This window comes from Ramularia collo-cygni (genome assembly GCF_900074925.1).
Source record: "Ramularia collo-cygni strain URUG2 genome assembly, contig: RCC_scaffold08, whole genome shotgun sequence".
Lineage (NCBI taxonomy): Eukaryota > Fungi > Ascomycota > Dothideomycetes > Mycosphaerellales > Mycosphaerellaceae > Ramularia > Ramularia collo-cygni.
This window is the reverse complement of record NW_019716262.1, coordinates 418,653-440,059: the sequence shown is the minus strand read 5'-3', so window position 1 is coordinate 440,059 and position 21,407 is coordinate 418,653. Positions and strand designations below refer to the sequence as shown.

Genomic DNA, 21,407 nt, shown 5'->3' with positions numbered 1-21,407 from the left:
GGGGGAGGGGGTGGGAGGGCTTTGATGGGGAGTCCGTTTGGGATGGATCCTGTGAGGGGGAATCAGCTTGCTTTGATGGCTAGTCCGTGGGGTGGAGGATGATGATGATGATGGATAGTGGGGAGGAGAAGAACTCGGGAGGGGAGTTTTTCGTTGATGTTCGAATATGACGGTCCATGGAAGTGCACATTGAGACGGCCGGCCACGTATGTTTTGCTTGCTAATGTTACGACGTTATGAACGGCGTCTGACGACGCTCACGCGTTGCTGTTATTCATTCAGCGGAGAATCAAGGGCGTACCTTACTGTCGCTTCTAGCTTACATCGTGTCTCTCATAATACTTACAACATCGCTTACAGGGGCGGTGGAGTGAGCCTCTCTCCCGGCTCATTCCCATTCCACACACAAACCCTGACCGACCTTCCGCGCGGCCTTCCCTCCCGGCTCTGCGCCATGTCGGCCTCCTGCAGGAGCCACATCGCTGCCTGTTGCACTCACTGCGGAGTTTGATCCGAGACGGCACTGCCTGCTTGTACGGCCTACGGAAGCAGCACAATGCAACCCAGTGCAAGTCGTGCCTGCCCTAAGTCAAGGTAAGACCCTTCCGTTCATTCCTTCACACCAGCAATCAAATCTTGCGCCGCCTCATCAGCATCGGKATCTCTCTCAAAAGCCCTCGTGACGGCCGTCTTCCTCAACTCCCAAACATCCTCACTGCTCCCAAACTTCTTCCGTCTCTCCTCATCGCGCTGCATATAATGATCACGGATCATGACCGCCTTGTCCTTGTCCGGCAATGTCCTCGTCCGCATACAGAACCAAAAGGACGCCCATTGTTCCGAGCACTGTCGGAGTTGTCCATGGCGATAAATGTCATTGAACTTGCCGCCGACGGATTGGCAGTAAAAGGCCTGATCAAAGGCCGAGCGACAGGACATGGTGCGCGGGTAGACGGCTTCGGGGGAAATGTCGAGGGRGCCATCGGGGAGGATTCGATCGTAATGGGTTGCGTCCTCGACGGCTTCTTTTTGGCCGTTGGCATCGACGTTTTCTGCGCCGGATTGCTTGAATGCGGGGTCGGAGGCGGAGAAGGATTGGATCAAGGCCTCCAACTCTGCATCGGCTTTTTGTTCGCGCGTTTCGGGGGATGTTGATGTTGATGTGGCTGTGGATGATGAAGCGGCGGGAATGGGTCCTGGTCGGCCAAAGATGCGCATTCGCTGCTCTTCTGTTAATGCAGCACCACGCGACCGGGCGGCGACGGGTTCATTTCGTCGAGCTTCCGTGTTCTGAGCAGCATCGCTGGGAGTTGATCCCCAAAGCCATCCCATCTTGTTGTCGTCGCGAAGAAGCGTGATGGTGATGAAGCTTCGAGGTTCCAATTCCCCCATGCCAACCTTCCCCGCGAATCGTTTTGCCGACTGCCTTCCTTCACTTCACTTCCCTCCAAGACAATAGGCATCTCTCCAGTGAATCAAATCACTCAAAATGCCCATCCGACCAGCAACCTACAGTGACCTCCTCCCAGCCTCCAAATTCCTAGCCAAAGCCTTCCAAGATGAAGATCTCTTCGGCCGCTACATGCATCCCAAAAGAAACGAATTCCCCAATGACACGTACCTCTGCTTCCTCAACAAACTACGAATAGGCTGGGCAAGTGGTCCCAACAACCACTTCCTCGTCTCCTACAAAATAAACCCCGTCAACGGCCAAGAAATCCTCACGGGAATTGCTCGTTGGCAAAGAATGTCCGCCAAAGACTCCCCAAGTCTCTACACAACCACCACCCTCACCGCCATGAAAACTTACATTTGGCTGGAATCCTTCCTCTACCCGAATCGTGCCATGGATTACTCCCGRGAGCRAATTCTAAATGATGTAGGTCCTTATGTGGGACATTTCTGGTCTGGAACGAGAAGTGAAGTGTGGGATTTGGATTTCTTGGGCGTGGATCCTGAGCAGGGACGACAGGGTTTTGGACGGGAATTGGTTATGTGGGGGTTTGAGCAGGCGAGGAAGGAAGGGGTTGGTTGTAGTGTTATTGCTTCGGATGGTAAGGAGAGGTTTTATCAGAGTTGTGGGTTTGATGTTATTGCGGGGACGGTGAGGGATTTTGGGGGAGAGGCGAATCCTATGGTTAGGGATGGCATTACTGGGGGGTCGATTTTGTTTTGGGATAATGGARAGCCCAAGGGGGTTAAGAATTATGGAGAGGAGTAGAAATTTGGTGTTACAGAGCACTCAGTGATCCCTTCGTTATGCATGCATGCTAATCATCTTGATTCGCATGGATGCTTCCTTGTGTGATATACCCCGACTCAGCACGCCTCTGGATCTCAGGAGAAGCAATCTGTAGCAGGAGCTTCAATTTTCCCATGATGGTGATTCCAATTCCTCAATCTGGGCCTTCCCAACACCTCCTTGGCCCGAGAACTCCATTCAATCACCAATCTTGCCCTTCGGTCAAGCAGCCGCACCACTGCGGCTCTCTCTCAAGCGCCGCAAGTTCCGCGACTTCTCTGCAGCCTCCCGCGCGAGTCTTATATCGATTCGTTGTAATCGAATATCTTCAAGATCTGCTTCGAGCTCGGCTTCTTCCTCTACTTTGGACATACCCTTTGCTGCACTCTGTTCGCGATCTTCGAATACTTCGCTCTTCACATGAACCAAGTCGTCGTCCCCCGTAAGATCAACATCGATCCGCTGCTGCTTCGCCGGACGCTCCTCAACAGGCGCTGGAGAAGATCGCTTCTTCGATTCCGTTCCTGTGGCAACCTGGGACGCGGCTGATGAGTTTGGGACGATGGCGTCGCTGGCCGATGTATCACGACTTGCTTCTTCGGAAGGCACAGGCTGTTCGCTGGAGGCGGTGGAATGGTTCGTTGCTATCACTTCTGCGGCAGCTCTAGAGTCTTCGCGTACAGCTTCGATGACAGGAGCATTGTCAACTACCATCTCGGATGGTGCTGCGCCATCGTGGGGGATGATGGGTTGTTCCGTGAATGGCGCTTCCTCGACAGTCTGAGGCTCCTGGCCACTGACTTGGTTCGTAACGCTCGCATTCGTCGCCGTAGCTCCTGGGATTGGTACATCTGCTGGAGCGAAGCTACGTTCAATTTGTACGTCTTCTGGTCTCTTTTCGGGCTCTTTGGTCGCCAGTCGAAATACGGGACGATCCTCTGGAGCAGGAGTCTCTGTTGCCCGACGAATGGCATGCTTACTCGGAGCAGGGTCAGCCATCTTGACGCTCTGTGGCACAATCTCCTCGTCAACTTCATCCATCTGCTGGGACCGGTCGTTCCGAGCTGTGTCTTCGGCGTCATCGTCGCCTGGTGCACTCTGAGGAACGTACATGAAGCGCCCACGAGACTTCCTAAAGGCAATCTTCTTGCCTCTAGGAGGGGCCTTGAGTTGCGTACACTGGGAGCATTCCACCGCCAAGGTCTCCTGCGATTTCTCAGAAGGCTCTGGGTCTGGTGGCTCATCGTCATCTTGCGCCCGCTTGGCTCTGGGTAGCCGCTTTAGCTTTAAGTGGGTGCCATCAACACCGCCATTTTCTCCATCCTTGGAACTTGGCACCCGTCGAGGAGCCTTGCGATGCTTCAGGGGACAGTTGCAGGTAGTCGGCGGGCTTCGTGGCGTCTTCTTGGCATTCGATTTTGCTGAGGCGGGGATAATCGAATTGTCCACTGGCCTTGCGGATTCCAAGATGGCTTTTGGTGGACACGTACTGGGGTCATTGAGCGAGTCTTCGATTACGAGTGGCTTCGAAGTTGTCGCCCGTGTGGGAGAAGTATTTCTATGCGGGCTGGAACGTACCAACGGAGCGCCGTTTGACTTGTTCTCGATCTCAGCGTGCTCTCGTTTCCAGTACGCGACCATCTCTTCCAGACGTGTCTCCCTTAGCAAACGATCAGCTACATAGCTGTTGTCCGCAGTGAAACCAACAAGATCCAGACTAAGTGCAACTGGAAGGCTTTGTGAGCAACGATCAGCCGCCTCTTTGTATGCCGCTAATATTGAGTGAGCAGGGTACCTATGAGGGGAAATCGACAGATTTTTACCTTTGGCAAGAGGTCGAAACACAAAGGTGCGAGTCCTCCCGGAATCCCCTTCTAGTGGTTTGAACGTCTGCAGATCGAGGGGGTTGGCCATCGTCCTAATGTGGTGAGGGCCTAGTGGACCGTAGCGACTGTGCACGAATCAGTGAGGCTCCCGTTTTCACAAGCTCTTGTTACATACCCCATCAGATCACCGATCCAACGCATGTGGACGTGTGTAATGGTCACATTGATGGTTCCAGCTTCTACTTCAACCCCGTGGAGAGGAACGTCCATTGTGCTCGTCGCTATTGAAACGTCAGTCATGAGTAAGCGAGCTGCGCGGAACGGTATTTACACACCGTTCTTGAATCCATCAGTTGAAAATTTCAGCGGCTTCTTGCCATATAACCTCTGTGGATCACTGAGGCAGAAAGAACGACTGTCGATGGATGCGTTGCTAATTACAAAACGATACGTTCCGAACGTGCCCGTCTTGGAAAGGCCTTGCATGCTAATCTCGACTATCATCGCAGACCGAGCAGGGGACTCGAAATCTTCTGGAAACCTCAACGCGAATGCGATACTGCCACTGAATTTCTGTATATGGCTTTCGGCGTAATGGCTGTTATGTGTCGAGATGTTGCACGGTACCTCTCTGAATTTCCTCGTGTCGAAACCCTCCCCAACCGGTTTCAGGTAAACTTCGATTCCTTGCAACTTCATCGCTGCGGTCGCGACCAATATCGCGTATGGCACTGAAYGGCTTCTCCAACTTTCTCACTTCTCAACTATGCTGATGAGCGTCGTTGCGAGTGATGAGATATGGAAGTATGTGCTTGGTATGAGAGGCGGTTGATGGTGGTTGAAGTTGATGATTGGTGAAGACAAGTGGATGTTGTTAAAGTTGTTTCGTGAATGTTCAATGTAATAATGGGAATATATATATGAAGCGGCAACAGGCAGCAGCTTCACGACTTACATGTGCTCTTGTGTGTGAAGTTTGCACGTTCGCCGCGACCGAAGTGAAGGCTTTCGTTGGAATCTGGCTTCAACTCGATTTTGTCTGAAGAGAAGAAACAAAGCAAAATCGAGAGTCAAGAGATGACCACAGTCTGTGTGATGGAGTAAAATGCCCAGCAAGTCTTTAACCATCTCCTGGCTTTGAACAATCCATGTACCAATCGCTCGTGACTGAGGAGCAGAGGGAATCGGACCTCAACACGGACAGCGTCGAGAGCCGACGCTCTGAGAATCATGCTACGAACGATGATGAAGCGTGGAAGGTCTGGCGAATGTGCTTCCTCATCTTAGCTGGACCACGCAGCGATGCTGCACTCGCTCAGCTTCATCAAGATTGGGAAACATCAAGAGTGAGTTGCGCCCAAACCATAGCGCTTGGATGAGTCTGCTACAGATGTACCGTGAGAGTCCAGGTATGCTCTCGAAGGCGGTGATATCCACATGAGGTACACCTCAATAACTTTGCTGCGGACCTCCGAAGAAGTCTCCAACGTCATCTCGGAGTCTCAGAGCACCTGCGGAAGTCAATGAGGAGCTTCATCCGCAGACCACACGTGACATTAGGATTGATTGGTCCAGCTGTGAAGAGGGCAGACTGACCAACAAGGTCGGGAGGAAAGTGAGAAGAGATGGGTGAAGAGTGATGGAGGTGAAGTCGCATCTTGAAGATCGCCCAAGGTTGCGACGAAGCTAGTCGGAGCTCGGTGTTTATGTTTCGTCACCTTGAGCTTAGCTTAGTTTAGCAGGGGTGTTGWTAGTCCGCTCCCAGGGCAGCAACCACGTCTCACAAGTGCCTCCAGGTCTCCTCGCGCGCCCTCTGAAGCATTCTGGTGGCTTTGGATCGATCATTCTGATCATCAAGGACGAGCGCATACACACTTTCCTTTGGATGTCATACATCAGGCATCATGTCGGACAACGGTAGGATAATGACCCGGCGGAACAGCTCCAGCTCCCAGCACATGACGGTAACACTAACCAACACGCCTCCTCAGAACACGCCATTCTTAACCTCACGGCCGACGAAAAGCGCGCATACGGATATCTCTTCAGCCAGGCGGATAAAGATCAGCTGGGCGTGGTGACGGGCGAAAATGCCGTCAACTTCTTCGAGCGCACCCAGGTCTCGCCCAATGTACTCGGTCAGATCTGGCAGTTGGCGGATACGGAGAACCGCGGACTGCTGACGAAACTCGGCTTTTGCATGGTTCTGCGCCTGATCGGACACTATCAAGCTGGAAGAGAGCCTACACCAGAGCTGGCATTAAAGCCATCCCCCATACCCAAATTCGAGGGATTACCCATACCGGGAGCGACGGGACCTGGCAGTGGCATACCCRGCCCCAATGTCGGACAATTCCCTCCCAATGCTCTCCAGCCGCAGGTCTCTGGTCAGCCTCCCATTCGCGTTCCTCCCCTCGATCCCCTGAAGGTGCAGCAGTACTCGGGGCTGTTTGAGCGATCGGGTGCACAGAATGGGCAACTGGACGGCGCGACTGCAAAGGCCATCTTCGAGCGCGCCGGATTGCCGAATGAGGTGCTGGGACGGATTTGGATGCTGGCAGATCGTGAACAGAGGGGCGCTCTGGACCAGACGGAGTTTATTGTGGCCATGCATCTTTTGACGAGCATGAAGACAAGGGCAATGAGCGCCTTGCCGAACATCTTGCCTCCTGGGCTGTACGACGCGGCAGCGAGGCGAGGGCTTCCAAACAGACAAGCCAGTGGTCCAACTGCGATTCCTAGGCAGGTATCTGGCACCCCGGCCAACAGCATCCCGAGAACGCAGAGTCCGCTCTCAAGGGCACCGGGATATGGTACCCCACCTGTACAGTCTTCTCAGTCGACAGGTGTCCCATGGATCATCACACCGGCCGACAAAGCCAAATTTGATGCCTTCTTCACCTCAATAGATGTTCAGCGACGCGGAATCCTCAGTGGCGAGCAGGCGGTGTCGTTCTTTTCGGACTCGCAGCTCCCAGAAGAGACACTTGCATCAATCTGGGATCTAGCAGACATCAACAGTGAAGGTCAGCTCAACAAGGATGAATTCGCCGTGGCCATGTACCTTATCCGTCAACAGCGGGCGCCAAATCCCCCACCGCTGCCAGCATTCTTACCGCCAGCTCTGGTTCCGCCTACAATGCGTAAACAACAACAGCAGACACAATCGACAGCGCCTGCATTTGACAATGCCAACAACACGTCCAATCTACCTAAATCAGCCGCCGATGACCTGTTTGGGCTTGATGAGCCAGCTCAGCCGCAAGTGGCTCCTCCAGTAGCAGCGATCAAAACGCAAGTCACAGGCACACCAGCGACTCGCGATCCGTTCGGGGGAAGCCAACCAGGAAGCCCCGCGAGTCCGCAGCGATTTCAGCCTGTCTCGCAACTCCAGCCCCAAAACACTGGCTTCAAGCCTTTTATGCCTACATCTGCATTTGGCGCTAGCCTTACTTCGCAGACCACCGGCGGCTCTTTTGCTTCAAACCAAAATGCGGTATCTCGTGGAGTTCCTCAATCCGCCGGGATTGATGATCTCCTAGGAGACAACGACGCCAGTGCGGAGGAAAGCAATAAGCTGAACAATGAAACCACCGAATTGGCGAACATGAGCAACCAGATTGGCAATCTACGAACGCAAATGGAGCAGACGCAGAGCAAGAAGAACGCTACTCAAGCGGATCTCACCACAACCAGCAACCAAAAGAGAGACCTGGAAATCCGCCTCCAGCAGTTCAGAGCTCAGTACGAACAGGAGGTTCGAGCCGTCAAGGAGTTGGAGCAGCAGCTTACCGCATCGCGGGACTCTACGAAGAGGTTGGGCCAAGAACTCGCGATGCTTGAGGGCAACTACCAGGACCTGCAAACACAACATCAGACTGTGTCCTCTGCACTGCAAGCCGATCAGCAGGAGAATGCAAGCTTGAAGCAGCGAATCTCTCAAATAAACGCCGAGGTCGCGCAATTGAAGCCTGAGATTGAGAAGTTAAAGCTAGACGCCAGGCAGCAAAAGGGCATGGTCAGCATCAACAAGAAGCAGCTCGCTACTGGTGAGAGTGAGCGTGATCGACTTCAAGGCGAGAAGGTGGAGCTGGGCCGTGAGATCGCAGACTATGAAGAGCAGGCACGAAATGCACCTGCCGCGGAGCCCGCATCGAATGTTGTCAGTCCCGCTGCGAGTGTCATGAGCGCCAACAACCCATTCTTCAGGAAGGAGACTATTGACCGCTCCATGAGCCCTAGTCCGCCGCCCCTTACCCAGACTGGACACGTCGCGCCTAACCCAAGCGCATTTGACGCGATCTTTGGGCCATCTGCTGCGTTTGGTCGATCTGGCAGTGGAACAGCTACGCCACCAGCCACATCATTCGTTGACCGATCCATTCCCAGTGCTTCTGCCGTGCCAGTCGGGATGTCTGACAGTGTGCAGAGTGTATCTTCGCATGGCGAGCCAACTCCATCTGCAACTCCACCACTTTCGGAGCATGTCAAAGCAAGCCCGTTTGAACCTCCACCACCACCCGAGAACCAGCAGTTCTCCGCATCTGAGCTTCCGGTCGTTAGCGTTGACAGAAGTGTGCCCGCAAGTGTTACCAGCTCGACCAGAGTTGTGCCACCTGGGAGCAGAGCTGGCGGCATCGAGACGCCGCGGGAGGCGCTCCCAAGTCCTGTCGTCTTGCCAGAGCAGCACGTTTCCGGAACCCTCGCCGAAGATCCTACGCCAGACAACGCAGCCCATGATGGTATTCCCGGCGCGTTCCCCGAAGCTACTCCAATAGCGTMGCGGAGTGTAACACCAGCAGCTGCCAAGGACGACTTTGACTCGGCGTTCGCTGGGTTTGGATCTGCTGATGAAGCGAAGCAGTCTGCACAGGATGATCCCTTCGCAACCAGAGCACCGGCCAATGGTGCGAGCTCTGAATTCCCTGAGATCAAGTATCTCGAACCCGAGGACAGCGATAGCGAAGATGAAACTGATCGAGGTTTCGACGATGATTTTACAGCAGCATCACCGCCCCAAGCTCAGACTTCGAGTGCAGGCATCTCAGGGCCGTCCGAAGCCGCTGCTGCTGCTGCAGGTTTGCCAGGTATTGAAGCGCAGACCTCGCCGCCGACATATGAAGAGAGTGACCAGCCATCGCATGGCGGTCAGGGTGAGCATGGCGGAGCAGGCCAATTCCCACCCGAGTTTGGTGGTCTGTTGCCATCGAGGGAAGACCCAACGAACTCGCCGCCACCTACGGAGACCATTGCCGCACAGCCGTCGGCGGATGTACATGAGACACAGTCCACAGTCCACACCCCACCAGCGAACGGTGGAGCTTCGCTGGCGCCTGCACCCAACAGTGAGACAGCACAAGCTTCTGCTCCTGCTCCTGCCAAGAACGCTTTTGACGACTTTGACGAGTTCGACGATCTCGCAGAGGCAAAAGAAGCCGAGAAGGCCGGGAGTGAATTCGATTTTGAGCATAATGAGCCAAGTTCTGAATTCAATCCAGCCTTCGACTCGCCCGCTGCCAGCATGACGACCACGATGACCTCTTCTCAACAGACGCCTATTGCTTCATCTAGATCGATACACCAGGAAAACAATGGGTTTGGCAGTTTCGCACCGTCTACGGCCACAAGCAGTGCATTTGCAAGTGGTGCAGATGCTGGTACAAGCAGTCTCCAGCAGACTCCAAGCAACTCGCAGCACGACTGGGACGCCATCTTCTCGGGCTTGGACGGCTCCAACACTGTGGATACGTCCCTACCGGCTAGCGACCCGTGGGGGACATCAACTACCGATGAAACCATTGCACCAGCTGCGACGCCCGCCACACTCTCAATCCCAGCTTCCAAGTCTTCGGCCGTTCCTGATAGGGGCGGAGCGCTTACGCCTGGAACAGAGCACGATGATCCCATCTTGAAGCGATTGACAGGGATGGGTTACCCTCGAATGGAGGCTCTGGATGCATTGGAGAAGTTTGACTATGACATTAATAGGGTGAGTTAATCGTGCTCTTGATGCATAAGGATGTGCTGACAATTTAACAGGCAGTAGACCACTTGACAAAGTGAGATTGATAGTCGAGGGTGTATAGCTGGCGCGCCTGAAAGCACCTTAATTGTAGATAATGCCACAGTATCGATTCATTCGCAACGTAATGATCCATCGCCTGACGGCGGAAATCTTGTTCAGTACTCTACAGTTCGTCTCCTGACAGCAATGCCGGTTCCATCACGGCTGCTGWACCCATCTATCCTTCCAAAACGCCTTGCACATTTGATGCTCATGACCAACCATCATCCCCTCGCCGTAGACCGATCTCTCAATATCTGGATAATCTCATCACAAGCCTCCATATCCGCAGCATCTAACCCCGTCTTCCTCGCCGTCCACACATCTTGTGGTAAGCTCTTCTCCAACTCATCCAACCCCGGCTGGAAATTCCTCACCAAACTACTCAACGCCGTARTCGCCTTCTTCCTAACCTTCAACTCCTCATCCTCCACCGCCAATTTCGCCAATTTCGGCACAACCCCATGTCCCAAAGCGAATTCCTGACTCTTGACATTATTCTGCACGGCAGCGCCCACGCATGAAGCTGCCATTCTTCGAAGTTCTGTTTCCGGATTGTCGAGTTGGGAGATCAGAGGGGGCCAGAGACCCATGGGTTCCATATTGTTTGCATTGTCGATTTGTTCGATTAGGAGTTCGAAGTTCTCAAATGCGATTAGTTTGTTGGGGAGGTCGCATTGGGATAGTGGGGCGAGGATTGCGGCCATGGAGTCGCGCATGCGGTCTGCGTCCGAGGGGCCGCCGAGGAGTTGGGCGAGGAGTTCGGGGTTTAGGTTGGATTTTTTGGGAGCTGAAGGGTCGGTTGTTGATGAGGTGGAGTTTTCGACGGACCATTTGAGGAGTTCGTTGAAGTCGCCCATGGTGGTAATGCTTGTCGTGGGTGTGTAGCTGGCGTTTGTTCGTTTCTTCCTTCTATATGGAGGTAGCAGTCCGGGACTTGAAGAGGTGTGGAGCAAAAGATTCTTGAGGAAGATGTAGTGATTCGAGAAATGTTGACAAGCTTGAAGAGTTGGATGTTTTGCTAGTTCAGCCCAAATTCTTCCCAGACTTTCTTGGATCGCCAGAAGCTTCACTGTGCTTCTTTACACTTCGACGGCCTTCACGGGTAAAGTTTGATACGGAGAATTGTGATGCAATGAAGGAGGTCGAAGTAAAGATGAGGCTGTCGTAAATCGTACCTGCTCTCAGCTCTACAGGACAGAATCTCGCGAACCACAAGAATGTCGAAGCTATGGAACAATAAAGGGCAGAAGGCATACGGGATAGTTCAAATGTTGCTCTCGACTTGCGCTACGCCTTTATCCACATCGAACATTCTCAGACATAGCTAACCCTTCTACCCTACGACACGCAGATCGATCATCCAAAGCAGGAGTATCCGCAAGCCCGCATCAACTCTGGAGGCATTCCAATGCTTATCGTGTTTCCTTCGAGCAGGCTGGCCGCAAGCCCCTTTCCCTACGACAGCGCCAATCAGCAGACAAAAGGTCTCCTCCTTGTTAAGAGTGGCGTTGAAGTTCGCATTATCGTCAATTGCTTCGGCACTCTTGATTGGTACATGTGGCATTACGTACTGTGATGCATTTAATGATAAAGTTTGTGAAACATTAATACCCGGGGACATTGGCATACTTTTCTGGCTCGACGTTTGAAGTTTCCTGTTTCCATTCTCCTTGCCGTCGCATCCCCGCCATCGCCACGTACATACAGCCTACCCCTCAATCGCACGTGATGGGAGGATAAGTTGAAAGTTGAAAGTTGAAACATTCCGCCACAAGGTGACGGTGAGCAGGTCGGCAGAGATGTGGGCAACAGCACGCGCCAGGCTTGTGTGGCTCGATGGCTGGCGAGAATGTGAGGTATGGGCCAAAGACCCTTCTCTTTGCAAGAGACAGGAGCTGGAGAGAGCGAGGCGAAAACGCGCGGCGGTGCTCCCAGCTCCAGGCAGCGCAATATTGTAGCATTTAAGACATTGTATCTTCTCCATACATACTGTCTGCCCATTCCTGTTCATCATCAAAGTCGAGTTCACCTGCAATAGAAACAGACTTTCATCCCAAAACCTCAACATTTGCTCCTGTCCAAATCTCCATCTCCGAAGCGGTTAGGTCAGCCTCGCACTAGCTTCGCTTAAACCCACAACGCCCTCTTTCCTCCGCTGCGCCCTCACCGCACTTACCTTGACACCACTCCATACGTACCTCGCACCCTTGCTCCCATCTCGCAAGGCTCTCGACGCACACCAAACGCCACCACCCACTACCACCCACACACCAACAGCCATGGAGGGTAAGTTACTCGTCCGCACTGTACATTTCTGGCATTCGCACCGCAACCCCCGATCGCGCGTGCTGGCAGTGGCAATAGCCATCAAAAGAACACCCTGCTGACTCTCCTGTGTCTATAGAAGAAGTCGCTGCCCTCGTTATTGACAATGGGTAAGATTGCGCCAGCTACGTGTCCCCCTCCGCCCGCACTCGGCCTCGACGTCATATTCGCCCATTGCAGGATGCAGGAGCTGGGCTGGGGCGGAGCGAAGCGGATACGCGTGAGATGACTGCAGAGACAATGGCTGACCACGACACAGTTCGGGAATGTGCAAGGCCGGTTTYGCCGGTGACGATGCGCCCCGCGCTGTCTTCCGTGAGTGATGTCCAAAATACGTTGTCTAGCGTGCCCGCCCACTGACTCCATTACAGCATCCATTGTCGGCCGACCGCGTCACCATGGGTATGCAACGACCCAATTATGCTCCACCTTCAATGGCATTTCTGACAAGAGCACAGTATCATGATTGGTATGGGACAAAAGGACTCGTACGTTGGAGACGAGGCACAGAGCAAGCGTGGTATCCTCACCCTGAGATACCCCATTGAGCACGGTGTGGTCACCAACTGGGACGACATGGAGAAGATCTGGCATCACACCTTCTACAACGAGCTTCGTGTYGCTCCCGAGGAGCACCCCGTTCTGCTGACTGAGGCTCCCATCAACCCCAAGAGCAACCGTGAGAAGATGACCCAGATTGTCTTCGAGACCTTCAACGCACCAGCTTTCTACGTCTCCATCCAGGCTGTGCYCTCCCTCTACGCCTCCGGTCGTACCACCGGTATCGTGCTCGACTCCGGTGACGGTGTCACTCACGTTGTCCCAATCTACGAGGGTTTCGCTCTTCCACACGCCATCTCCCGTGTCGACATGGCTGGTCGCGACTTGACCGACTACCTCATGAAGATCTTGGCCGAGCGCGGTTACGTCTTCTCGACCACCGCTGAGCGCGAAATTGTCCGTGACATCAAGGAGAAGCTCTGCTACGTCGCCCTTGACTTTGAGCAGGAGATCCAGACCGCCAGCCAGAGCTCTTCGCTCGAGAAGTCCTACGAGCTTCCCGACGGACAGGTCATTACCATTGGTAACGAGCGTTTCCGTGCCCCAGAGGCTCTCTTCCAGCCATCTGTCCTTGGTCTCGAATCCGGCGGAATCCACGTCACCACATTCAACTCCATCATGAAGTGTGATGTTGATGTTCGCAAGGACCTTTACGGAAACATTGTCATGGTATGTTATTTGTGATGTTGCTCGATCATTGACCCCGCTCACAATCATCTTCACAGTCTGGTGGTACCACCATGTACCCTGGTATCAGCGACCGCATGCAGAAGGAAATCACCGCCCTTGCCCCATCCAGCATGAAGGTCAAGATCATCGCACCACCAGAGCGCAAGTACTCTGTCTGGATCGGTGGTTCTATCCTTGCCTCGCTTTCGACCTTCCAGCAGATGTGGATCTCCAAGCAGGAGTATGACGAGTCCGGCCCCTCCATCGTGCACCGAAAGTGCTTCTAAGCGCACTGCACTCCTGCGTCGACTATTTGAATTCATTGTGTACGTGGTAGGCGGGGTGAGTCTTTGAAGTCGCAGCAAGCGGAAGCGGAAAAGGCGTTCACCTTCGAGATTGAGCTTTGCGGTGGAGGACGTGTGTTGCAGGATGTTTGTATGTGACACTTCTGGCGGGCGTTGACTTGCTTGATCAGCTCATACCAGCATCTGCCCCTAGACTACTGCTTATGTATGCCTAACCATGGCGAACGACGAAAAGAAAATGCAAACTGTTTCCTTTGTTGCTGCTCGTGATCATCTTTCCACGCGCGAGAATGCAGAAAGCTCCCTTAGCCTTCAGGGGGGCACATGGAGTGGTGGGTCTTGCTGCCCTGCAGATCTCGAGTGTGACGTATTTTATCGCAACAACACAGCTCGAAGACGAGGACGAAAATGAAAAGGTTGGTAAGGCTTTTCCATCGCACTTGCCCACGACTGTCCTCTTTCGATCTACCACTGCGATTCTCTACATACTGCGATTCTCTACAAACTGGCAGCCAGACTCCTGTCACGTTCTAGCTTGCTCTGCACTGCTCACTCAAAAACTTCATTCGCCACAATGACTGCAGACGGCCAGAAAAATATTGTGATTATTGGCGGTGGCATTATTGGATGCACGTCTGCCTATTTTCTCACTCGACATCCATCATATGATCCGAAAAAGCATAAGATTACCCTGTTGGAAGCCACCAAGATTGCTGGCGGCGCGTCGGGCAAAGCAGGCGGTCTTCTGGCGTTATGGGCATATCCGAGCAGTCTTGTGCCTCTAAGCTACAGATTACACAAGCAGCTTTCGGACGAACATAACGGAGAAGAACGCTGGGGCTATCGCGCAGTGCACTGTGGGCAAGTCGATTGTATTGGCAGGAATACAGCTGCGAAGAGTGTAGTGCATGGAAAGAATGGAGACATGAGTGGYGACAATGGTGAAGTTGCAGAGAGCGTCAGCTTGCAGAAACGAAGCAAAGAAGCGATGAGCAAACTTCGGAAAGCTGGTGTGCCGGAAGACCTCGACTGGGTCAGTTCAGAAAGTCTGAGGAGGTATGAGGAGATGGGAGATCCGAGTACGACTGCACAGGTGCATCCTTTCCAATTCACGACTTCCGTGGCGGATCTTGCACAAGAGAAAGGTGCAGAGATCAAAACCGAAGCGAGTGTCAAGCAGATCAACTTTACTGCTGATGGAGAGAGCGTTGAAAGTGTCACCTACACACAAAATGGTCAGGATCAGACTCTTCCGGCTACAGACATTATACTCGCTGCTGGACCTTGGACGAGATCTGTATATCCTTCGGCTCCGATCGGCGCAATGCGAGCACACTCCGTCACGATCAAACCTTCGAGACCTGTGAGCGCTTTCGCACTCTTCACTCAGATCAAGCTGCCCTCAACATTCACGCCCAATCCATCTCACAGTGGCCAGTTTGTCACACCAGAAATCTACGCGCGACCTAGGAATGAAGTCTACGCTTGTGGAGAAGGTGATCACGCCGTTCCCCTCCCTCCTACATCTCAAGAAGTTGAAGTCGATGAGCAACGTTGTCAGGAAGTTGTTGATTTCGTCTCTTCGATATCGGACGAGCTGAGGGATGGTGAGGTTACGGCCAGGCAGGCTTGCTATTTGCCTTCGGTCGTAGGGAGTAATGCTCCGTTGGTAGGACCTACAGGGGTGAATGGGTTGTGGATGGCGGCGGGGCATACTTGTTGGGGAATCAATAATGGGCCGGCGACGGGGAAGATTGTTAGCGAGTTTGTGTTTGATGGGGAGAAGGGTGTGAAGTGTGCAAAGGTTAAGGGGTTGGATCCGAGGGAGTATTTGTAGTGTTGGGAAAGGCGGAAAGTTTGCAATATTCCATTTACGCTGCCGTAGTTGGCGAGTTGGAACCATGTCGTGTTGTCGTCAGTATTGAGTTTGTCGTCGAGATAGACGTACCAAATGGATCTCCCGGCCACTCTGCAACGTCTCTTTAGCGATTTCAGATGACCAGAAACACCTCGAGAGAGATCGGGTAGGACCGAGCGGCTCGCCTCGACAAGTCCGCTGCCTAGACTGATACCCCAAGCACAATCAAGCGAGCTCGCTGCTTCAAGCCTGTTATCGGTCGCCTGTATCTCATTACGCAGTCTCACTTGTACTGTCAGGGAAGAAATGTGTGTCGAAGCAGATCATCAAACGTTCGAAATGTTCATTCACTTCGTCGGGTCGCTCATTCCATATCTGGGTATCTCCATTTGACTGAATCTCGCCGTGGCGATTCCCACCCAGTCAACCACATGCTCCAAGGCTCGCGCACACGCTTTCTAGCCACTTCACTCATGCCTCGATTCCGCTGACTCCGTGGCCCATGTTTTCATAAATCCCACTCCCCTGCAAAGCTACGCCTCTACTCCATTCTTATGCTAAGCTCACTCATCTCTACGGCCATTGAATAGTAGGCCAGCACTTCTCCTTGGTCCAGGCATCGGCGTGGGTGGTAGAGTGCTGCTCGAGGATCTTGGTGTTGGAAGCATCCTACTTACCGTTAGACGTGTCAAGACTGACATACTTCCATGTGAAGATACGCACAAGCTCTTTGCGGCAGAAAGCGCAGACGACCTTGGCCTTTGCTGGCTTGACGGGTGTGCCGTTTGGATTTACCTGCACACGGGTACCGGCCGCATCGGCCTTTTTGTGCTCGCGTGAGATTCTGTCCTTCTTGGAAATCGGCATCTTGGTGGAATTAGGGTGGATTGTGGAAAGAAAATATGATCCGAAGAAAGTTGGAGTGCAGAGAGAGTCCGCAAGCGCCGCGCCGTCTCAATGAACAGGGTCCATGAACTTTAAAAAACGCGGCACGACGCGCGACACGCTACGGCCTGGCCTTCACCTCGCCTTCACTTTCACTTCCCTTCTCCCCATCACGCAACATGGGTTGATCACTCCACCGCCATGGCCACCATCAAGCCGATAGAGGGCAGCAGTGTCCATCAGATCCAATCCGGGCAGGTCATCGTCGACCTCAATTCGGTGGTGAAGGAACTGGTCGAGAACAGCTTGGATGCCGGGGCCACCTCAATCGACGTGCGGTTCAAGAACAACGGCCTCGATTCGATTGAGGTGCAAGACAATGGCAATGGTATCTCACCAGACGACTTTGAGACTCTCGCTCTGAAGCACTACACGTCAAAGTTGTCCACCTATGAGGACCTCACCTCCCTGGACACGTTCGGGTTTCGTGGAGAGGCATTATCGTCCCTCTGCGCCTTGTCCAAGTTTCGTGTTCTGACTGCTCGGGTGGAAGATGGTGCCATGGGCAACAAACTCGAATTTGAGGTTTCTGGGAAGCTGAAAAGCTGCTCTGTATCTTCTGCGCAGAAGGGAACGACGGTGTTTGTGGAAGACATCTTTTACAACCTCCCTGTTCGACGCAAGGAGTTGGAAAAGAACGTCAAGCGTGATTATTTGAAAGCAGTCACATTACTTTATGCCTACGCATGTATCAGCGTTGGCGTACGTTTCTCGGTCACCAATCTGATGCCAAAAGGGAAGAAGGTCCTTGTCTTCTCGACCAAGTCTAATACCACTACCAAGGAGAACATCATGAATGTGTTTGGGGCGAAGACTCTCCTCGCGTTGGTCAAGCTGGACTTGACTCTGGAAATGGAACCCAGAAACGGGCCTAGCACTCAAGGCGCTCGCAACTGGTCCACTCAAGCCACAGACCGCTCGATGGAAGTGCGAATAGAGGGTCATATTTCAAGGCCTACATTCGGTGACGGTCGTCAAGCTCCGGATCGGCAAATGTATTTTGTCAACTCCAGGCCGTGTCTCCTGCCGCAAGTCCTAAAAGTCTTCAACGAAGTTTACAAGTCCTTCAATGTCGCCCAGTCACCCTTCGTCTTCGCCAATCTCATTATGGATACGCATGCATACGATGTGAATGTGTCACCAGACAAGCGAACGAWCATGCTTCACGATCAGACCGCCTTGCTAGAAAGCTTAAAAACTGCGCTGACGGAAATGTTTGAGAATACTGATCATACCATTCCACAATCGACTCTTCCAAGCCGAAAGTTGCCATCTTATCAATCGTTGGCGGTACCGAGACCGGCCACTCCGGACGACGATAGTGAGATCGAAGCAGAAAGCGATGAAGATCAAGCTAAGACCAACGCTTCTGATGCTTTGAGTGGCCAGGGAGCCAAGGTTAATGGTTCGCCTGCCAATTTCATACACGACTGGGTCAGCCGAGACTGTGAGCCTCGAAGAGAGATCAAGCCTTCTCGCAAACGTGCAAGCGAATTGGTAGACAACGGTCATCAAGGGCCTGGGACTTCTGTGCAGAAGCAAGACGACAATACTACGGCGCCTGTGCGGCCCGACAACAACGAAGGAAAGGGTGACTTGCTTGATGATGAACCGTCTGCAAGTACTTGCACGGCTGAAAACGTGCAAGCATCTGAAGAAGTTCAAGAATCTGGTCGGATGTCCGTGAACTCCAACATCGCAACATCCACGATTGATGCCGTTCGTAATCCAGATCCGCTGAGCTCCCCCTATGCCGATCTCTTTTCGCAAAAGCCACCCGAGCTTTCACAGCGTGTACAAGACTTCAACATGAAGATGGAGCAAGCTCGAGAGAGCAGAATCAATGAGGCAGGTCCTGGTAATGCCCGCCCGATGTCCGACATGCCCCCACCACAGAGGCATGCAGATCTGGCCAGAAGCCAACAGGCCGAGCAAAGCATACCGGCGAGTAGTCCCAGCTCGCAGAAAGTCACGCCCGGTCCAGTCCTGAACGCGTTTGATCGGATGCGACCGACTCGCACACCATTACAGCAGGCTGAGATCACAGTCGGGGACGTGACAACCACGACGATGATTGGCAACAGTCCGCCGCACAAAAGGCGACGTATCCACACGCCGAACGACTCTCAAGCAGTTGCCAAGTTCGGTGCGAGTCCGTCGCTGGCACACGGTCTCCGAAAGAGCTTTGCTGCACCTGGCTCCCAGCTTCAGATCGACAGTAGCGCGATTTCGTTCGACAAAGGACCTAGTGACGAGGAAGGCGACGACGATTGTGAGGATGCGGAAGACGGTGAGAGCGGGGAGGAACCAGAAATCGACGGTCGAGGGGAAGAAGACTGCACTGCATCGCGAGATCCTTTCACTTCGGATGCTATGGAAGACCTCGTCCCAGCGCCTGCTAACGACGACGAATGGGATGAGGACTACACGGATGACGAAGATAGAAAGATTAGAGAAGACGAAAAGGTTGCACGTCTGATACAGCAAGCTGAAGARGCTGCGGCACGGCCGACAGATGAGAACCTGAAGCGAGCATCGCAAGTCATGAAGAACATTGGTAATAGGAAGGACTCGACGTTACACATAGCCCAATCTGTGGCTACGACAATCACCAAGATCAAGCAGCAGCATGCACATCTTCAATCACATTCCTGCGCTTGTGTCGATCAGGAAGAAGGATCTGCCGACAACWCCATTGTCAAGGGCGAGCTGGACAATGCTGAAGCTGAGAGCCGCCTGTCGCTGACAGTCATGAAGACTGACTTCGCCCGCATGCGGATCATCGGGCAGTTCAATCTAGGCTTCATACTCGCCGTTAGACCTGGTGCTACTCCTGAAGATGAAGATGATCTCTTCATTATCGATCAGCACGCAGCAGATGAAAAGTACAACTACGAACGTCTGCAGCGTACAGTGACGCTCCAAAGTCAACGCCTCGCTCGTCCTAAACCACTTGAGCTCACGGCGATTGAAGAAGAGGTCATTCTAAGTAACATCGATGCTCTCAAAGCGAATGGCTTCGAGATTGAAACCAAATCTCACCTAGACGGTGATGAAGATGACAACGAACCTGCCGGACGTCGTTGCCGACTAATCGCTCTACCCATGAGCAGAGAGAAGACCTTTGACATCTCAGATCTGGAGGAACTGCTGCACCTCCTCTCCGAAGCACCTCCTGGCGGCAGTGAGATACCACGGCCGAGAAAAGTCCAGAAAATGCTTGCGATGCGGGCTTGTAGAAGCAGTATCATGGTCGGCAAAACGTTGACGATGAAGCAGATGGAGAAGGTCGTGAAACATATGGGTGAGATGGAGAAACCCTGGAACTGTCCGCATGGAAGACCAACGATGCGGCATTTGGCTGGTCTTGGGGCTTGGCAGGGATGGAAAGATGGGCAGATGTTCGAAGATGAAACGAGGGAGTATGGGGCTGGAGGCAAGACGGATTGGGCGGCGTGGATGAAGGATAGGAAGAAGTGAGCCGGTATTGTACAGGTATTTGAAGGTTCGAGGGTGGAAGTATGGGCAAGTGTTGACTATCTTGTGATTATTTATTGATACCCCATGAAAGCAGAGCCTAGTCTAGTCTCAAGCGATTCATCTCCATGAACCAGGGCCGGCATAAGTGAAGGATCGTGCAGTTGGGAAGACACTTCCAGTGTAAGACTTGACTCTCCGCGAGACCGCTTGCTCTTGTTGGCGTGACTACATTCGCGAGCGTGGTCAGCGATGTAGGCCAGGGAGAGGCGAAGAGCTTCAAACTCTCAATCCCTCGAATCCTCATTGACCCGTGCGTTCAGCTGTCTGCCGTCCGTCACAAAGTTCTCTCCCTCGATCGAATGCAGTCTCGACGGCGTTGATGTTTGTGATGTGGCAAAAAGAATCCCTTCTTCCAAACGCCCATTTCAAAACCTCGAGATCAATCTCTCTCTCAGCCGCCTGATCATAACCCGAGCTTCTTCGAGTTGAAGTCTGAAGACACGACCATCGGCCGAGATCTTCCTGTTGAGCTGCCTGACTTCAAGGTCCTGAGAACGAAGCTCCTCGTTCTTGCGTCGGATCTTACGCTCCAGGTAATCGACTCGGGATTGAAGTGTTGGTACGTCAGTTCCGTATTGCTGGCGGCATGACTCGTTGAGGCGGCTGGACAGTGGTGAGGTACGCTGAGCCATGGGCAAGTTACTTGTTGTCGAGTTGGATTCGAAGAGGGCGTTGGTCACTCTGTTCTCCTTTCTGTCCGTAGAAAGAGATGTGAGCTTACGCGGCTCAGGGGGTATTTCGTTTGAAGTGATTGATGCTCGTCAATAGAATGGTTGCTAGTTGCTTGGTCCATGCTGTCGCAACTGGAGACGTTGAGCATTTATGGGGGGCGTTACTCATTCCATGCTGCTGGGTACAAAGCGTGGTGTATGATTCCCCTGAGACAGGCAAAGACAAACTACGACCAAAATTGAGACAGAGACACGCACTACTTGGTCATACCGGATTATTCCAGGGTATCTATCCGCTCGAATGACATTCATACCCAGCAGATCATGGGATTGGTCCAACAACAATTGAGTAATGTCTTGTACTGGCACTACATCAACCCTAGCCCTAACCCTAACCC

At 53.0% G+C, this 21,407-nt stretch overlaps 9 protein-coding genes; 5 read left to right on the top strand and 4 right to left on the bottom strand.

The window, feature by feature from the left end:
• Nucleotides 1–609: 609 nt before the first annotated feature.
• On the bottom strand, nt 610–1,332 carry RCC_05702 (uncharacterized protein; the record flags this gene model as incomplete). The annotated part of the gene is made up of 1 exon (XM_023770968.1): nt 610–1,332. The coding sequence occupies one exon, from the start codon at nt 1,330–1,332 to the stop codon at nt 610–612; it is 723 nt and encodes a 240-aa protein (XP_023626736.1).
• Nucleotides 1,333–1,489: 157 nt separating this feature from the next.
• Nucleotides 1,490–2,221, top strand: RCC_05701 (uncharacterized protein; the record flags this gene model as incomplete). The annotated part of the gene is made up of 1 exon (XM_023770967.1): nt 1,490–2,221. The coding sequence occupies one exon, from the start codon at nt 1,490–1,492 to the stop codon at nt 2,219–2,221; it is 732 nt and encodes a 243-aa protein (XP_023626735.1).
• Nucleotides 2,222–2,464: 243 nt separating this feature from the next.
• Nucleotides 2,465–4,156, bottom strand: RCC_05700 (uncharacterized protein; the record flags this gene model as incomplete). XM_023770966.1 has 2 exons in its annotated part: nt 2,465–3,981; nt 4,033–4,156. 2 exons carry the CDS (start codon nt 4,154–4,156, stop codon nt 2,465–2,467), a joined length of 1,641 nt encoding a protein of 546 aa, XP_023626734.1.
• A 1,816-nt stretch (nt 4,157–5,972) lies between these two features.
• RCC_05699 (related to EDE1 protein) lies at nt 5,973–10,131 on the top strand (the record flags this gene model as incomplete). XM_023770965.1 has 3 exons in its annotated part: nt 5,973–5,985; nt 6,060–10,057; nt 10,108–10,131. 3 exons carry the CDS (start codon nt 5,973–5,975, stop codon nt 10,129–10,131), a joined length of 4,035 nt encoding a protein of 1,344 aa, XP_023626733.1.
• A 225-nt stretch (nt 10,132–10,356) lies between these two features.
• Nucleotides 10,357–10,992, bottom strand: RCC_05698 (related to Hsp70 nucleotide exchange factor fes1; the record flags this gene model as incomplete). The annotated part of the gene is made up of 1 exon (XM_023770964.1): nt 10,357–10,992. One exon carries the CDS (start codon nt 10,990–10,992, stop codon nt 10,357–10,359), a length of 636 nt encoding a protein of 211 aa, XP_023626732.1.
• Nucleotides 10,993–12,414: 1,422 nt separating this feature from the next.
• On the top strand, nt 12,415–13,977 carry RCC_05697 (Actin, gamma; the record flags this gene model as incomplete). XM_023770963.1 has 6 exons in its annotated part: nt 12,415–12,421; nt 12,540–12,570; nt 12,720–12,775; nt 12,832–12,862; nt 12,919–13,690; nt 13,747–13,977. The coding sequence occupies 6 exons, from the start codon at nt 12,415–12,417 to the stop codon at nt 13,975–13,977; spliced, it is 1,128 nt and encodes a 375-aa protein (XP_023626731.1).
• A 592-nt stretch (nt 13,978–14,569) lies between these two features.
• RCC_05696 (related to Putative oxidoreductase C1F5.03c) lies at nt 14,570–15,832 on the top strand (the record flags this gene model as incomplete). Its single annotated transcript, XM_023770962.1, has 1 exon — nt 14,570–15,832. One exon carries the CDS (start codon nt 14,570–14,572, stop codon nt 15,830–15,832), a length of 1,263 nt encoding a protein of 420 aa, XP_023626730.1.
• Nucleotides 15,833–16,426: 594 nt separating this feature from the next.
• RCC_05695 (uncharacterized protein) lies at nt 16,427–16,720 on the bottom strand (the record flags this gene model as incomplete). XM_023770961.1 has 2 exons in its annotated part: nt 16,427–16,522; nt 16,577–16,720. 2 exons carry the CDS (start codon nt 16,718–16,720, stop codon nt 16,427–16,429), a joined length of 240 nt encoding a protein of 79 aa, XP_023626729.1.
• A 219-nt stretch (nt 16,721–16,939) lies between these two features.
• RCC_05694 (related to DNA mismatch repair protein (Pms1)) lies at nt 16,940–20,278 on the top strand (the record flags this gene model as incomplete). Its single annotated transcript, XM_023770960.1, has 1 exon — nt 16,940–20,278. One exon carries the CDS (start codon nt 16,940–16,942, stop codon nt 20,276–20,278), a length of 3,339 nt encoding a protein of 1,112 aa, XP_023626728.1.
• Between the last annotated feature and the right edge of the window lie 1,129 nt (nt 20,279–21,407).